The sequence below is a fragment of the Polypterus senegalus genome, chromosome 2, assembly GCF_016835505.1.
Source record: "Polypterus senegalus isolate Bchr_013 chromosome 2, ASM1683550v1, whole genome shotgun sequence".
Lineage (NCBI taxonomy): Eukaryota > Metazoa > Chordata > Cladistia > Polypteriformes > Polypteridae > Polypterus > Polypterus senegalus.
Genome location: NC_053155.1, coordinates 277,714,575 through 277,732,691, shown reverse-complemented (window position 1 = coordinate 277,732,691; position 18,117 = coordinate 277,714,575). Strand labels below are relative to the sequence as shown.

Genomic DNA, 18,117 nt, shown 5'->3' with positions numbered 1-18,117 from the left:
TCCTTAGATTTTATAAAAAAATGTGGTGTAAAAATACATCACTACATAGTTTTAAGAGTAATTACAGGGTGAGCCAAAATGAAGTTCCACATTTCTCAAAGTCATTGTGCGAGGAAGCGGCAACTGAGTGGGTCAGGGTGGGGGGTCCTTTGATAGGCGATCCCTTGTAGTTTTCAGTCGTAAACATGCCTTACTTTGGTGTGCACCGTGCTTTCGCTGTCAAAGAGTTCTTCAAAAACATGGAATCCATCATCACTACACAATGTCCTCTAGTCCTCTAGTACTGTTATTCCATGGAAGACCCAAAGAGTGTCTGATTTAAAAAGAACATGTCGTAGAGCTGAGCGTAAATGGAGGAAAACTAAACTAACTATCCATTATGAGATATTGAAGGCTAAAATAACAGAATACAATAACACAGTCTGCCTTGAGAGGCGCTGCTATTTCTCTAATATTATAAATAACAATGCTAGTAATCCCAGAGTCTTATTTTCAACAATTGACCATCTGTTAAACCCAGGTAACACAAAGGAATGCCCCCAGAATACTTCCAGTGAAACCTGTGAGAACATTGCTGTATTTTTCACTCAAAAAATTAATGATATTAGAGATAACATAGTATATCTCCCCAACACTGCAGAACCTCCAAAGCCCGGTACTCCGTTATAAACAAATTAAATGCTTTCACCAGGATAGATTTACCTGAATTACATAGTATAATCTCTCAACTGAAACCCTCCACCTGCGTCCTTGATCCAATACCAACCAGGTTTTTCAAAGAAATATCAGGCGTGCTAATTGACAATATTCTGGACATAGTTAATTCGTCATTAGATACGGGGGTCTTTCCAGACTGTCTTAAGACTGCTGTAGTTAAACCCCTCCTCAAGAAAAATAATCTTGACCCCTCTGCCTTTGAAAATTTTAGACCCATTTCTAACCTGCCCTTCTTAAGTAAAATTCTAGAGAAGGCAGTCATTATGCAGTTAAATGACCACCTCAATAAACATGCTATTCTTGATACATTTCAGTCAGGCTTCAGAACAAATCACAGCACAGAAACTGCACTTGTTAAAGTAGTAAATGACTTGCGGGTAAATGCAGACAGAGGCCATTTATCTGTTCTCATCCTCTTAGATCTGAGTGCTGCATTTGACACCATTGATCATAATATTCTTAGAAATCGCCTTAGTCAATGGGTGGGCCTCTCTGGCAGTGTCTTAAATTGGTTTGAATCCTACCTGGCAGGAGAAAATTCTTTGTGAGTTGTGGTAATCAAATCTCAAAGACACATGATATCCATATGGTGTTCCACAAGGCTCTATCCTGGGTCCGCTGTTATTCTCAATCTACATGCTTCCGTTAGGTCAGATTATCTCAGGTTACAACGTGAGCTACCACAGCTATGCTGATGACACACAGCTGTACTTATCTATAGCACCTGATGACTCCGACTCTTTCGATACACTAACACAATGTCTTACTGGTATTTCTGAATGGATGAATAGTAATTTTCTCAAACTAAATAAAGAAAACTGAAATTTTAGTAATTGGCAATAATGGATTCAGAGGTTATCAGAAATAAACTTGATGCACTAGGATTAAAAGTTAAGACGGAAGTAAAAATTTAGGGGTAACCGTTGACTGTAATCTGAATTTTAAATCGCATATTCATCAGACCACTAGGACAGCATTTTTCACTTAAGAAACATAGCTAAAGTTAGACCTCTTATATCATTGAAAGATGCTGAGAAATTAATTCACGCTTTTGTTTTCAGTAGACTAGATTACTGTAACGCACTCCTCTCAGGACTACCCAAAAAGACATAAATCATTTGCAACGAGTGCAGAATGCAGCTGCTAGAATCCTAACTGGGAAAAGAAAATCCGAACACATTTCTCCAGTTTTGATGTCACTACACTGGTTGCCTGTGTCATTCAGGATTGACTTTAAAATACTGCTTATGGTTTATAAAGCCTTAAATAATCTCGCTCCATCTTATATATCGGAATGCCTGACGCGTTATATTCCAAATCGTAACCTTAGATCTTCAAATGAGTGTCTCCTTATAATTCCAAAAGCTAAACTTAAAAGAAGTGGTGAGGCGGCCTTCTGCTGTTATGCACCTAAAATCTGGAATAGCCTGCCAATAGGAATTTGCCAGGCAAATACAGTAGAGCACTTTAAAACACTGCTGAAAACACATTACTTTAACATGGCCTTTTTATAACTTCACTTTAACTTAATACTGATACTCTGTATGTTCAATTCTTCATAATAACTATTCACAGTGGCTCCAAAATCCATACTGACCCCTACTCTCTCTTCTGTTTCTTTTTCCGGTTTCTTTGTGGTGGTGGCCTGCGCCACCACCTCCTACTCAAAGCATCATGATGCACCAACATTGATGGACTGAAAGCCAGAAGTCTACGTGACCATCATCATCAGGTCCTTCCATGAAAACCCTAAATACAAAGAGGACTGTTTAACTAATGTTAGGTAGATTGCCCAGAGGGACTGGGCGGTCTCTTGGTCTGGAACCCTACAGATTTTATTTTTTCTCCAGCCTTTGGAGTTTTTTGTTTTTCTGTCCACCCTGGCCATCGGACCTTACTCTTATTCTATGTTAATTAATGTTGACTTATGTTTATCTTTTATTGTGTCTTCTATTTCTCTATTCATTTTGTAAAGCACTTTGAGCTACATTTTTTGTATGAATATGTGCTATATAAATAAATGTTGATTGATTGATTGAATGTACCTTCTGAACACACTTCAGATTCCTCCTAACAGTGACGTCCCAAATCGGAAAATAATTCTTCAATGGGTGGTTAAATTTAGTCAGATGGGTACCATATTGAAAAGAAAATCTCCAGGCCATCCTCAGACTGTGTGAACGCCTGAAAACATCCAAGCTGTAAGGGCATCAATTTTGCAGTCGCCTAGACATTCAGCACGTAAACATGCTTCTGCCTTAGGCATTTCCAACACGTCTTTGAGGAGGTTTTTGCATGAGGACCTTAATTTCCATCCATCCAAATTGATGGCAGTGCAAGAACTCACTGAGAGATACAGGGCATTCTATCTAACATAAATTTATTTAATTTGTTCCTTATTGTGTCCAGACTCCGTCCCAGAGGATTCAGTGTAGTCAGTCTTGTGGTCAGCTTGGGCATCTGCCTTCATTCAAGCATTACAGTTGGCTGCAAAGTGCCTTGGTCAGATGATGTTGGTACACAATACACTACTGATAATTATGGAAAAAGAAAGCATAGAAAAGAAGAGATTAGTAAAGACTGCAAATCTCTGAAGAGTATGATAATCCTATTCGTACATAGTATTATAAAAAGTACAAAAAAATCCAATTTGAAAAAGTAGGTTTTAGTGGCTTTTTAAAATGTTCCACAGTATTAGCCTGGTGTATCTCTATTAGTAAAATATTCCAAATTCTTGGTGCATAACAACCATAACCCAGCCACAGGGGATGCACTATCCAGTGTGTTTCTTCATGCTGGTCCCAAGCCCAGATAAATGGGGAAGGTTACGTCAGGAAGTGCATCTGGTGTAAAATTTTGCCAGATCAATTTGCAGACAACAACACAGATTTCCATACCGATTTGTCGAGTACTGGGTTAACAACGGCTGCCACCAGTACTGTTAGCCAACAGGGTGCTGGCGGAAATTGGGCTACTGTTGGCCGAAGAAGGAGAACAAGAAGTAGAAGACATGCCCGGAGGCAGGAGGAGAGGAAGAAGGTAAAGAAAATGGAACTGAGTGCAGGAGCTTTGAATGTTGGCAATATGACTGGTAAGGGCAGAGAGTTAGCTGATATGATGGAGATAAGGAAGGATGACATATTGTGCGTGCAAAAGACTAAATGGAACGGGAGTAAGGCCAGGTGAATCGGAGGTGGATTCAAATTGTTCTATCATGGTGTGGTTGGAAGGAGAAATGGGGTGGGAGTTATTCTGAAGGAACAGTATGTCAAGAGTGTTTTGGAGGTGAAAAGAGTGTCAGACAGAGTAATGATTATAGAGCTGGAAATTGGACGGGTGATGATGAATGTTGTTAGTACATATGCCCCATAAGTTGGGTGTGCAATGAATGAGAAAGAAGATTTCTGGAGTGAGTTGGATGAAGTGATGGACAGTGTATCCAAGGGACAGAAAGTGGTAATTGGAATGGATTTCAGTGGACATGTTGGTAAAGGAAACAGAGGAGGCAAGGAGGTGATGGGTAGGTATGGTGTCAATGAGAGGAATGAAGAAGGTCAGATAATAGTGCATTTTGCGAAAAGGATTGGCATGGCTCTGGCTGGTAAATATGTATTTTAAGAAGAGGGAGTAACATAGGGTGATGTACAAGAGTGGAGGAAGATGCACACAAGAAGATTATATCCTATGCAGAAAAGTCAATCTGTGGGAGATTGAGGACTGCAAAGTGGTGGCAGGGGAAAGTGTAGTTAGACTGCAAAGGATGGTGGTCTGTAGGATGACGTTGGAGATTAAGAATAGGAGGAGAGTGAGGGCAGAGCCAGTGATGCAATGGATTAGCAAGGAGGAAGTAAGGACAGTTATGAAGAGGATGAAGAATTAAAAAGGCCGTTGGTACAGATGACATACCTGTGAAAGCATGGAGGTGTTTAGGAGGGATGGCAGTGGAGTTTTTAACAAACTTGGAAAGTGAGAGGTTGCCTGAGGAGGGGAGAAGAAGTGTACTGGTACTGATTTTTAAGAATAAGGGGGATGTACAGAGCTGTATTATCTACAGAGGGATACAACTAATGAGCCACAGCATAAAGTTATGGGATAGAATAGTTGAAGCTAGGTTAAGAAGTGAGGTGATGATTAGTGAGCAGCAGTATGGTTTTGTGCCAAGAAAGAGCAACACAGATGTGATGTTTGCTCTGAGGGTGTTGATGGAGAAGTATAGAGAAAACCAGAAGGAGTTGCATTGCGTCTTTGTGGTCCTGGAGAAAGTATATTACAGGGTGCCTTGAGTGGAGGTGTACTATTGAGGAAGTCAGGAGTGGCAGAGAAGTATGTAAGAGCTGTACAGAATATGTACAAGGGAAGTGTGATAGTGGTTGAGGTCTGCGGTAGGAGTGATGGATGCATTTAATGTGGAGGTGGAATTACATCAGGGATCGGCTCTGAACCCTTTCTTATTTGCATTGGGGATGGACAGGTTGACAGACGAGATTAGACAGGAGTCCCCATGGACTATGATGTTTGCTGGTGACATTGTGATCTGTAGCGAGAGTTGGGAGCAGGTTAAGGAGACCCTGGAAAAAGGAGAGGAATGAAGGACAGTAGGAACAATACAGATTACATGTGTGTGAATGAGAGAGAGGTCAGTGGAATTGTGAGGATTCAAGGAGTAGAGTTGGCGAAGGTGGATAAGTTTAAATACTTGGGATCAACAGTACAGAGTAACAGGGAGTGTGGAAGAGAGGTGAAGAAGAGAGTGCAGGCAGGTTGGAATGGGTGGAGAAGAGTGTCAGGAGTGATTTGTGACAGATGAGTATTGGCAAGAATGAAAAGGAAGATCTACAGGATGGTAGTGAGACCAGCTATGTCATATGTGTTGGAGACGGTGGCACTGACCAAAAAACAGGAGACAGAGCTGGAGGTGGCAGAGTTAAAGATGCTAAGATTTGCATTGGGTGTGATGAGGATGGACAGGATTAGAAACGAGTACATTAGAGAGTCGGCTCAGGTTGGAGGGTTGGGAGACAAAGTCAGAGAGGCAAGACTGAGTTGGTTTGAACATGTGCATAGGAGAGATGCTAAGTATATTGGAAAAAGGATGCTAAGGATGGAGCTGCCTGGCAAGAGGAAAAGAAGGCCTAAGAGAAGGGTTATGGATGTGGTGAGAGAGGACATGCAGGTGATGGGTGTGACAGAGCAAGATGTGGAGGACAGGATGATATGGAAAATGATGATCCGCTGTGGCAACCCCTAATGGGAGAAGCCGAAAGAAGAAGAAGAAAAACAGCAAAAGGCCACCTCACCACTTTTTTATGCTTTGCTCTTAGAATAAGCAGACCACTATTAGAAGATCTAAGATTACAAATTGGAGTGTTCGGGGGCAGGCATTGTAGGATATAGTTAAGAGCGACATTATTGAAGACTATATACCATTAGTAGTATTTTGAAGTCAATCCTAAATGGCACTGGTGACCAATTTAACAATGTAAAACTGGTGAAATGTGCTTGGATTTTCTTTTTCTAGTTAGGATTATTGCTGCAGCATTCTGCACTAATTGCAACTAATTAATGTATTTCTTAGGGAGTGTTAAATATAACAAAGAGGAAGAAAAAGGTTTTAGGTAGCCACCCTGTATGCTTGGAACAAATGCAAAAGCAACAATCAAAAAAAGGTCTTTACAGACTGAGTTCAAGGCAGAACTGCCTTAAAAGTAACAAATGGCATTTTTATAGACAGGTCAGAGGAAGTGATGTCACATGGGCTGGAACCAAAAGTTAGGTTGCCAGGACCAGGCAGGATTTCTCTTGGATGGTTAGCAGGAGAAAGAGAGAAAAGGTTAGTGAGCACTGCCACATCCGGGCCAGGAATTAATTACCATCTTTCGAGCTCATTTGCTGCCTCCTATTCACATGTGTGTGACAGTAGTCCTGTTAGGAGTGCATTACAGTAATCTATTCGACTCAAAACAAAAGCATGAACTAATTTCACATCCTCTTGCAATGTTATAATTGGCCTAACTTTTGTAATGTTCCCTAAATGAAAAGATGCAGTCCTAAGAATGTGGTTAATATGTGATTTAAAGTTTAGGTCAGAGTCCACGATCATGCCTAAATTCTTCAACTCAACATTGACTTTTAATGCTAAGGAATCAAGTTTATTTCTAATACCATCATTATTTTTATTTTTGCCAACCACTAAGATTTATTTTTTTCCTTGTTTAATTTGAGAAAGTTACTACTTATCCATTTGGAAATCCAACTATGACATTGGATCAGGGACATCAAGTGCTATCGATAAGTAAAGCTGTGGTAGTTCACCTTGTGCTTTGAAATAGCCTTGGCTAATGGAAACATGTAGATTGAAAAAAGCAGCGGGCCTAGAATTGACCTCCTAGAACTGATCTCCAAACTACAATCACCAAAAACTATCAAAAAATGTTATATCTGTTAAATAAGTGAAACTAATTTGTGACATTGTTGGAGAGGCCCACCCATTATTTAAGGTGATTTATAATCAATCAATCAATCAACATTTATTTATATAGCACATATTCATACAAAAAATGTAGCTCAAAGTGCTTTACAAAATGAATAGAAAAATAGAAGACACAATAAAAATAAACATAAGTCAACATTAATTAACATAGAATAAGTAAGGTCCGATGGCCAGGGTGGACAGAAAAAACAAAAAAAAAAAAACTCCAAAAGCTGGAGAAAAAAAATAAAATCTGTAGGGGTTCCAGACCACAAGACCGCCCAGTCCCCTCTGGGCAATCTACCTAACATAAGTCAAACAGTCCTCTTTGTATTTAGGGTTCTCATGGAAGGACTTGATGATGATGGTCACGTAGACTTCTGGCTTTCAGTCCATCAATGTTGGTGCATCATGATAAGAATACTGTAGTCTATTGTGTCAAAAGTCTAAGAGAGCAAAATGAGATATATGGCCTCTCCTTACTACTTTAACCAGTGCAGTTTCTGTACTATAATTTGTTCTAAAACTTGACTAAGTAATCATTTAACTGCTTAAAAATGTCTTTTCCAGAATTTTACTTAAGAAAGGCAGGTTAGAAATAGTGTAGGTCCAAACTTGTCAAAGACAGAGGAGTTTAAATTATTTTTCTTGCAAAAGTGTTTAACAACTGCAGGCCTTAGACAGTCAGGGAAGACCCCTATATCTTTATCATGTATGTTGACAATAAGCACTTCTTTGAAAAAGCCTATTGGGGCTGGGTCAGGGATGCAAGTGGAGAATTTAAGTTGAGAAATTATACTATATATTATCTCCTCATGCAGTATTTCTTTTTGCATTTGATGTTTTCTGCTTTTCTTTACTTATAAATGAGTGCAGCTGGTATTGCATTCTGATTCTGATTCTGATTTCTTTAGAAGTCATCTTGTAATTGTTCATGATGTTAATAAAATGTATGCAAAGTTGATTTGCTTATTGAGTGATGATGGCTGCAGATCATAATGCTGTAATTTTTACTGTTCAACAGCTTAGATTAGTTTCATTACACTACATATCATTGTTTGTTCTTACCTTTATTATAGTATGTAATTAATATATATAATAGGTTACACAAGATGAACTTCATAACAAAAATATGATATAAATGACTAAATACAGCCATAATAAAACATGCATTATTCAGTAGTCCATGAGTGTAGACTTTGATGTTACTGACAGGTCAGATCCAACAGGCTAGCATCAGACAGCTCGGTTTTAGGACCTCATATCTCTTCCATCTACTTTTTGTTGATAAAGATCAGCATTTTATTCACAAAAACTTGAGAGAAATCATGCACCAGTTTTAAACATCCTGCCAAAATATACGGCTCAAAAAAATTAAAGGAACACTTTTTAATCAGAGTATAGCATAAAGTCAATGAAACTTATGGGATATTAATCTGGTCAGTTAAGTAGCAGAGGGGGTTGTTAATCAGTTTCAGTTGCTGTGGTGTTAATGAAATTAACAACAGATGCACTAGAGGGGCAACAATGAGATGACCCCCAAAACAGGAATGGTTTAACAGGTGGAGGCCACTGACATTTTTCCCTCCTCATCGTTTCTGACTGTTTCTTCACTAGTTTTGCATTTGGCTACAGTCACTGTCACTACTGGTAGCATGAGGCGATACCTGGACCCTACAGAGGTTGCACAGGTAGTCCAACTTCTCCAGGATGGCACATCAATACGTGTCATTGCCAGAAGGTTTGCTGTGTCTCCCTGCACAGTCTCAAGGGCATGGAGGAGATTATAGGAGACAAGCAGTTACTCTAGGAGAGCTGGAGAGGGCAATAGAAGGTCCATAACCCATCAGCAGGACCAGTATCTGCTCCTTTGGGCAAGGAGGAACAGGATGAGCACTGCCAGAGCCCTACAAAATGACCTCCAGCAGGCCACTGGTGTGAATGTCTCTGACCAAACAACCAGAAAGACTTCATGAGGGTGACCCAAGGGCCCCATGTCCTCTAATGGGCCCTGAGCTCACTGCCCAGCAGCATGCAGCTCGATTGGCATTCGCCATAGAATACCAGAATTGGCAGATGCACCACTGGTGCCTGTACTTTTTACAGATGAGAGCAGGTTCACCCTGAGCATGTGACAGAAGTGAAAGGGTCTGGAGAAGCCATGGAGAACATTATGCTGCCTGTAACATCATTCAGCATGAGCAGTTTGGTGGTGGGTTAATGATTGTCTGGGGAGGCATATCCATGGAGGGTCACTCAGACCGCTACAGGCTTGACAAAGGCACCTTGGCTGCCATTAGGTATCAGGATGAAATCCTTGGACCCATTGTCAGACCCTATGCTGGTACAGTGGCTCCTGGTGCACGACAATTCCTGGCCTCATGTGGTGAGAGTATGCAGGCAGTTCCTGGAGGATGAAGGAATTGATACCATTGACTGGCCACCACACTTTCCTGACCTAAATCCAATAGAACACCTCTGAGACATTATGTTTTGGTCCATCCAATGCCACCAGGTTGCACCTCAGACTGTCCAGGAGCTCAGTGATGCCCTGGTCCAGATCTGGGAGGAGATCCCCCACAACACCATCTGTCATCTCATTAGAAGCATGCACCGATGTTGTCAGGCATGTATACAAGAACACAGGGGCCATACAAAGTGCTGCGTACAATTTTGAGTTGCTGCAATTAAATTTTGGCAAAATGGACTAGCCTGCCACATAATTTTTTCACTCTGATTTTTGGGGCGTCTTTGAATGCAGGGCTCTGTAGGTTGATCATGATCATTTTCATTTCCATCAAACGATGTGGCATCCTTTCGTTCCTAACACATTACCCAGTCTATATCAGTATAGATATCCAGGAGGATTTCTTTTTCCCATTGAGATCTGATGTGTTTTCAAAGTGTTCCTTTAATTTTTTTGAGCAGTTTAATTAGAACATTAGAACATTAGAACAATCTAGAAGAGAACAGGCCATTCAGCCCAACAAAGCTCGCCAGTCCTATCCACTTGTTTCCTCCAAGAAAACATCAAGTCGAGTTTTGAAAGTCCCTAACATCTTACTGTCTACAACACTACTTGGTAGCTTATTCCAAGTGTCTATAGTTCTTTGTGTAAAGAAAAACTTCCTGATGTTTGTGCGAAATTTACCCTTAACAATTTTCCAACTGTGTCCCCGTGTTCTTGATGAACTCATTTTAAAATACAAGTCTCGATCCACTGTACTAATTCCCTTCATAATTTTAAACGCTTCAATCACGTCACCTCTTAATCTTCTTTTGCTTAAACTGTATAGGATCAGCTCTTTTAATCTTTCCTCATAATTCAACCCCTGTAGCCCTGGAATCAGCCTAGTCACTCTTCTCTGGACCTTTTCTAGTGCTGCTATGTCCTTTTTGTAGCCTGGAGACCAAAACTGTACACAGTACTCAAGATGACGCACCATCACCCTCTGCTTCCTGTGTCTGAGCCAATTCTGAACCCATCTAAAAACATCACCCTGAACTCCCACTTCTTTTAACTTGATGCCCAACCTCTCATGTGGCACCTTATCAAATGCTTTCTGAAAGTCCAGATAAATAATATCATAAGCTCCACTTTGATCGTATGCTTTTGTTGCAACCTCATAGAATTCCAACATGTTAGTAAAACACAACCTCCCTCTTCTGAACCCATGCTGACTGTTCAGAATAACTCCTGTCCTTGCCATGTGTTGCTCAATCTTATCCTTAATAATTCCTTCCATTAATTTTCCTGTGATGCATGTTAAGCTTACTGGCCTATAGTTGCTTGGATCTGCCCTGTCACCCTTTTTATATAATGGGATGATATTTGCCATTTTCCAGTCCTTGGAATCTCTCCAGTGCACAGTGACTTCCTAAAAATATGTGTCAAGGGTTTATATATGTACTCACTAGCCTCCTTAAGAACACGAGGATAAATATTATCTGGGCCTGGTGATTTGTTTGATTTCATCTTATTTAATCTGAGCAGCACTTCTCCCTCTACAATTTCCAAATCCCTCAGTACCTCCTTAGTAGTCGCGTTTACCTCTGGGAGGTTATCCACTTGCTCACTTGTAAACACCTCAGAAAAATGTAAGTTTAGGGCATCTGCTATTTCATTGTCTGTATCTTTTAATTCCCTTTACTATTCCTGATGAACTTGACCTCCTCCTTAACTGTTCTTTTACTACTAAAATACTGAAAGAATCTCTTGGGGTCTTCTTTGCCTTATCTGCTATATTCCTCTCCAACTGTCTTTTAGCCTTCTGATATCCTTCTTAATGTTTGCCCTCATGTTCTCATACGCGCTACGATTCTCTTTGCAGTCATTAGTCTTATATGCCTTATACAGCAGTTTTTCCTTTGCAACTTCTTTTTTAAATCTTTATTAATCCATCGTGGAGTTTTTTTTAGTTTCCTATTACTTCCAAATTTAGGTATGTATCTGTCCTGCATTACATGTAAAACATTTTTAAACCTGTTCCACTGCTCCTCGACTGTCTCCACATTTAAAAGCTTATCCCAGTCTATCCTACTTAGACTTTGTCGCATCTGCTCAAAATTAGCCCTACCAAAGTTCAACTTAACAATTTTAGTCTTTGCATCTGTACTCTTACAAAATACTGAGAATTGTATTACATTATGGTCACTTGACCCTAGTGGTTCAATCACCTCTACACCCTCAATTCTATCCTGATTATTACAGAATACTAAATCCAGACAGGCTTCACCCGTGTTGGTGCTTTAACATGCTGTGTTAAAAAACAGTCACTGATTACTTCTAAAAACTCCTGCTCTTGTGCTCCTCCATCTGCAAGGTTATCCTAGTTAATATTTGGATAATTAAAGTCCCCCATGACTATAATATCCCCCTGTAAACTTGCCTTTTTGATATTACTAAAAAGATGTGTGTTGAAATTACTGTCTGAATTGGGTGGTCTATAACACACTCCTAAAATAAGACCTTTTTCCTTAATATTTTCCAGGCGAAGCCACATGTCCTCACTAAGATGGGGCTCATCATCCAACTGAAGAGGACTTACATTTAAACCCTGTTTGGCATAAACAGCAACCCCACCTCCTTTTCTGTTCTGTCTATCCTTCCTAAAAAATGTGTATCCCTCTATGTTACACTCGTCCCCATCTTTGTTATTTAGCCAGGTTTCCGTTATTGCTATAATATCATAATTATGCTCTGCTACATACAACTCCAACTCACTTACCTTATTTTTGATACTTCTAGCATTAAGGCAAGTTATTTTTAATGTGTTAATCCTTCTACATTTACGTTTTTGCTTAAAATTTACATTACTTTGCGTTTTTATTTCTACACCATTGTTTGTTCTTCCATGTATAGATCTAAACCTGGCCTGTCCTAAACTCCCTGCCCCCCCCATTCCCTAGTTTAAACAATCCTCGACTAGCCTACACATAATTCAGGCAGTAGAGTAAATTGACACGCACTAGAGCTGGGGAGATTCACACAATGAGAGATGTGTGTCAGTGCAGCGGATCCAGTCACCTACCTCCTCGAGGCACACATTTCCATTGATGCCTGAGGTCAATTGTGGTATTCCCTGGCAAATGCCAATTGAGCTGCACAGTGATGCGCTGTGTGCACAGGTCCCACTAAAGGACGTTGGGCTCTCATGCCACCCTCATCGAGTCTGTTTCTGATGGTATGGTCAGACGCATGCACACCAGTAGCCAGCTGGAGGTCATTGTGTAGAGCTCTGGCAGTCTTCCTCCTGTTCCTCCTCGCACAAAGGAGCAGATACCAGCCCTGCTCCTGGGTTGTTGCCCTTCTATGGCTCTGCCCAGCTCTCTGTGTAATGGCCTGGCCTCCTGTTATCCCTTCCACGTTTTTGAGACTGTGCTGGAAGACACAGCCAGCCTTCTTGCGACAACATGTATGGATGTCCCATCCAGGAGGAACTGGACAACCTGTGGAACCTGAATCGGCTGCAGGTAACACATCATGCTACCAGTAGTGACAAGGACACTAGCAAAACACAAAATTAGAGGAGAGTCATTCAGGTAGGATAAGGAGAGAGCAATTGACCACCAATTCACCACTTGCAAAACCATTCGCTTAGGCTTCCTAATTGGACAGAATGATATCCCTGAAGTTTCATTGACTTGGTGTTAGACTGTGATGATTAAGTATTCCCTTAATTTTTTTGAACAGTGTATTTCTAAAAGTTACCATACAGTTTAGCTGGACATTTGTAAAATACATTTCAAGATATATTAATGGTATATGTTTCATATAACTGTAACAGATTTTAAAACTGATTTGTGAATCAATAGGAGAAATACAATTTTTCTTGTAGTTGATTCTAAACTGGAAATGCATGACTCAAAGTGAGCAGGATATTGCTTAAGCTTTAAGTTTATGTTTACAAATATAATTGGGGAAAACTACTTGTAATAAGCCTAGTTCAGTGGAATAACTCTGAGCAGTAAGCAAAAATCTAGCTAACCTAATTTTCTTGATAAGTATAGTCTGGATGTGTTGAGTTGATATGATCAGTATGTATAATTAATACTATATGCAACTCCTATAACCCATTTTATTTTAATCAGTGTGCAGGGTCCTGAGTTCTTTAATATGGTGTTTCCACCTCCAATATTCACATTTGCAATATCTGTAACATTTTCCCTCCCCCCCACCTACTTTGTAACATTTAGCCTATTAAATCATAAAACAATCACAATTTACTCTAAGATTACAAAAAAAAAAATTAGCTTTAATTAAATACTCAAAGTAATGGTGATAGATGACCAGATATTACAAAATACAATTATTTACAACACATAATTAATCCCAGGAACAATTAACAATTTACAATAATATACAATGTCCTACCAATGACTACTGGTGGGCTCACCTACTATTAATTGTTCAGTAATAATTATGCACTCTCCGTTGGGGACCCCAAACCACAGCTTGAGTGGTGGCCAAATAAACTAAAAGTGAACTGACCTCATCACTTGAGTTTTTACCCCAAGCCAATTAATAAACAAAACAAAAACAAACAAAAAAACACAGACCTTTGTTGAATCAACTATTCCCTTTCACTATATGTACAGTATCTAGTATTGATTTCTCATTTCACCCTGTCAGAAAAATCACCAACTCTCCAGCGGTTTGTCAGAATTGAACTTACGTCCTTCTGTCTCTCATGTCTTCAGTTCCATGTGCTGTTTCCTCAGTTCTCTCAGTTCTCTTTGTCTCCAATTTTCCCTTCTTGCAATATTCTTGACAGTGAAACTGCTTGCTGTTTCTTCCTTTCTTTTCCTATAAATCTTCTCTCTTTGAATGTACTTTGGTGTGATCAGCACTCTGTGGGGAGACCTGAAGAGGGCAAATGTGTTTATGGATTTTTCCCATCCAATCTGTCTGGACTTTGGGAGGATCTCACATGAAGAATGGGATAAACTGTCCAAATCCAAAAGTGCAAAAATCATAGCGGCTTACCCAAGAAGACTCCAAGCTGTAATTGGTGCTAAAGGGGCTTCTACAAAGTACTGAATTAAGTATAATTAAACAAATAAGGCATTTCAATTTTTGATTTACAATAAATTTGCAAATGTTTCTGAAATTTTATTTTTACTTTGACATTATAGGTTATTGAGTGTTGAATGATGTGCAAAAATGGCAAATATATCAAATTAAAATGAAATCTACAACAATGTAAAGTGTGTAGAAAGTGGACTGGTCTGAATACTTTCTGAATACACTGTATGTATACACGCACGTTGTATATACCATATATAAAATCTGCACTTCTAAATACTGCTGATGCATGGACTACTGCCTGGTCATGGGGCTGATGTCCTCGGACTGTCTTTCTGATTCCTTTTCAAATACTTCAAGGAGTATTGATCAGGGATTTGCAATAGGCTGGCAGTCAAGATAACATAATAATCTGATTGATTTATTATTATTATTAAAAGCATCTTTTCATATTATACAAATGACCGCTCTACCTTAATGTCATTAACACCTTAATATTGATTAAAGAATCAACCTCAGCCTTTACATTAAACACTATGTCATACTGTACACCATGTATTGCATTTTCATTTCAATTTTTGCCCTTTGTCTGCCTCACATTCTTTCCATCAAATCATAGACTTGCAATATCTGGCTCTCTTAACTGATATATCAGCTTATTTTGATGTATCTCCATTTCCATTCATCCCTCTTTTTATACAGAATCTTTGCAACTGGTTTTGGTTTTCAATAAATTCTTTCCCATATAGTTTTGATCAGATACAGTACATTGGGTGAATGCGTGTTTCCAAAGTATACATTTTTATGTATCATTTCTGAATACTTAAATATGGTTATCCTTTATGTTAAAGTAAAATCCTACACCTAGAGAGGTGCCAGGATGAAATTAGTTAACTGTTCATCCGTCCATTTCGTAACTGACTTGCTCATTTCAGTGTTGCAATGAGTTGGTGCTTATCCAGACCAGTTTGTATTTCAGTGTTCATGTGATAATCTTCTGAGCTGTAATCTTTCCACTAAATGAATAAAGTGCAACCCCTGCAGCTTTGTAGTTAGATACTTTACTATTTTTTAATTAACCGTGTCTTAATTACATTAATTTCAGTAGCGCAGAATAACAAAAGAAGAATGATGTTATTGCAAATTGAATTTATTTACCTGTTTGGTTTGTGAAGTCATTAATAAAATGCTTATTTTATTACAGTGTCGCACAATCAAGTACACACAGTTATAAATTCAGAACCAGACAGCAGATGAAAAATCTGTGGAGCACACTTTTAACATTAGTGCAAACAAAAAGAATCAACCAAAATGATAGCAGATCCAACTACCCTAAGAGAGAACCCTTTCGTTTTTGATTTCCTAAAGTCTTATTTTGCTCTTCATGTCCGTTTTACAATCTTTTGTGCTTTACTCCTCTAGTATACTTGAAGTGTTTTAGCCTGAACTTTTAACTCATGTCACTGCCTGCCTTTGGCCAGGTGGGGTATAAGGTTGAGGACTTTAGAAAGAACGCCTGCACTTCTCACAGCCTGTAACATTTGCTGACAGAATGGCTGTTTCTTCCCATTTAGGTGTTTCTGATCCATGTCAGTTGCACAGTGCCCTACCTCACATCTAAAAAACAATAATTTTAGGAAGAACAGCATACACCGTTCTTTATTCTCCACTTCTGTAACTCTTGCTAAATATCATCCAGTTAAGTTTGGACAGTACTGTTTGGTAATACACAGTGGTCCATACATCCATGGTTCTCTGAGCAAAGAAAATCATCCTAACATTTTAAAGCATTTTACACTTAACCAGCATGTACTATATCTGCTACCCCTTATTCTCATTTTAAAGTAATGGCTGGAGTCCATTGCACTAATTTACATTTTTTTAATTTAGATAGATCACTTTTCACATCTTGAAAGTAACGGATTCTTTATAACCATGGTGGCTGTCATTTGAATACGCACCTCCTTTAGCTTCTTCGCCATTGCTCAACTTCTCGCATCAACAGTATAGGATCATTAATTGGTGAATTCCAGCTTTATTAAGTTAATGATAGGCAAAATATTTTTATTTTCATTTCAATAGTGTTTTTCTTAATGTGCAAAAAAATGAAATTTCTAAATTAAGCCTAATGCATTACATAATTTCGTCTTTTTTTTTCTTGCATGAAAACATGTAAATGATTCTTTTGCGTATCCCAGGCAAAATTATACCATATATTAAAGGATTTAAAATAGGAGGGATTATTAGGCACTCTAATGAAGCAACAGTAGACACTCCATTCGTTGCTCTCTTCAAGTTGACTCTGCTTTCTGTTGCCTCAAATGTTATTGAACTTAAAAACAAAACTAATGTTATTAAATGGGGGAGACAAGTTTGAAAAGCTTTATGTTTGTGAGTCCTAGAATTGTTCCAGCACAATATAAGAATTTTAATATAAGAATAGATAATGAAAATAAATGGTACAAGAAATGTAAAACAAAACAGAAATCCATAAATATTATTAATAACAGTTTCTACACAAGATAACTTTACAATTTCCCAGTTGTTACAGTACAGCCAGTTGATCCGATTACCACATAAAGAGAGACGTGCAGTTAGCGACGTGCCCAATGCCACCATACAACAAGGATAGATCCAGGACAGAAAAATGAGTTTTTTTATTTTTCTGTCTGAAATAATTATTGTGTATTGCAGTGGCCAGTTGATGGCTATATACCTGTCATACGCCATAACGGTTAGAATAGTTATTTCCCCAAAAACATAAGTATAAATAAGAAAAACCTGAATGAAACAAACTGAACGAGATACAACTGGAGTGCTGGCTCGAAGGTCAATCATGAATTTAACATAAAAGCTTGTGGATCCAATTAGTTCACTAAAAAACAAATTAGAAAGGAAAATATACATTGGTTCATGCAGGTTTTTTTCTAGATATATGAATATAATTAATGATATATTAAAAGTAATTATTAGAAGATAACAAACAAGTGAAATGCAAAAATATATATCTTTATTGTTCCCCATGTCTTGAAAGGGAGTGAGTATGAAAATTGTTTCGTATGATATATTCTCCATTGCTCTTCCAGAGCCAAAGGCAAACCTAAGGATTGAAAAACAGAAGAAGGAAACATAAAACCATACAGAAGTAGGTAATGATAACATTAACGCTAACTCAAATTATTTTTAATTATTCTGAATTTTTATGATGTGTTTTTGCTCTCCTAATTCAGGGCAAGCAGCAGCACAACGGGCATTACTGTTACCTCACAGATTCAGAGTCTTGGATTCAAAATTGGTCTGCATATTCTCTCTGTACCCTCACTGAATTTACTCTGCATCTGTCAGTTTTCCTTTTACATCCCAAAGATGTCAGGTTAAATGATGGCTATAAATTGCTGCTGTGTTA

The 18,117-nt window shown here is 38.7% G+C and overlaps 1 protein-coding gene across 1 annotated transcript in view; it reads right to left on the bottom strand.

Annotated features, from left to right (window-relative positions):
• Positions 1 to 17,735, bottom strand: part of LOC120524498 (olfactory receptor 1493-like) — a 32,222-nt gene extending 14,487 nt beyond the window's left edge. Inside the window, exons 1-2 of the mRNA XM_039746333.1 lie at positions 17,285 to 17,735; positions 17,028 to 17,173 (exon numbers count right to left, since the gene is read on the bottom strand). Coding sequence (XP_039602267.1) covers positions 17,028 to 17,173; positions 17,285 to 17,735 — 597 coding nt within the window. The remainder of the gene's footprint in view (positions 1 to 17,027; positions 17,174 to 17,284) is intronic.
• Between the last annotated feature and the right edge of the window lie 382 nt (positions 17,736 to 18,117).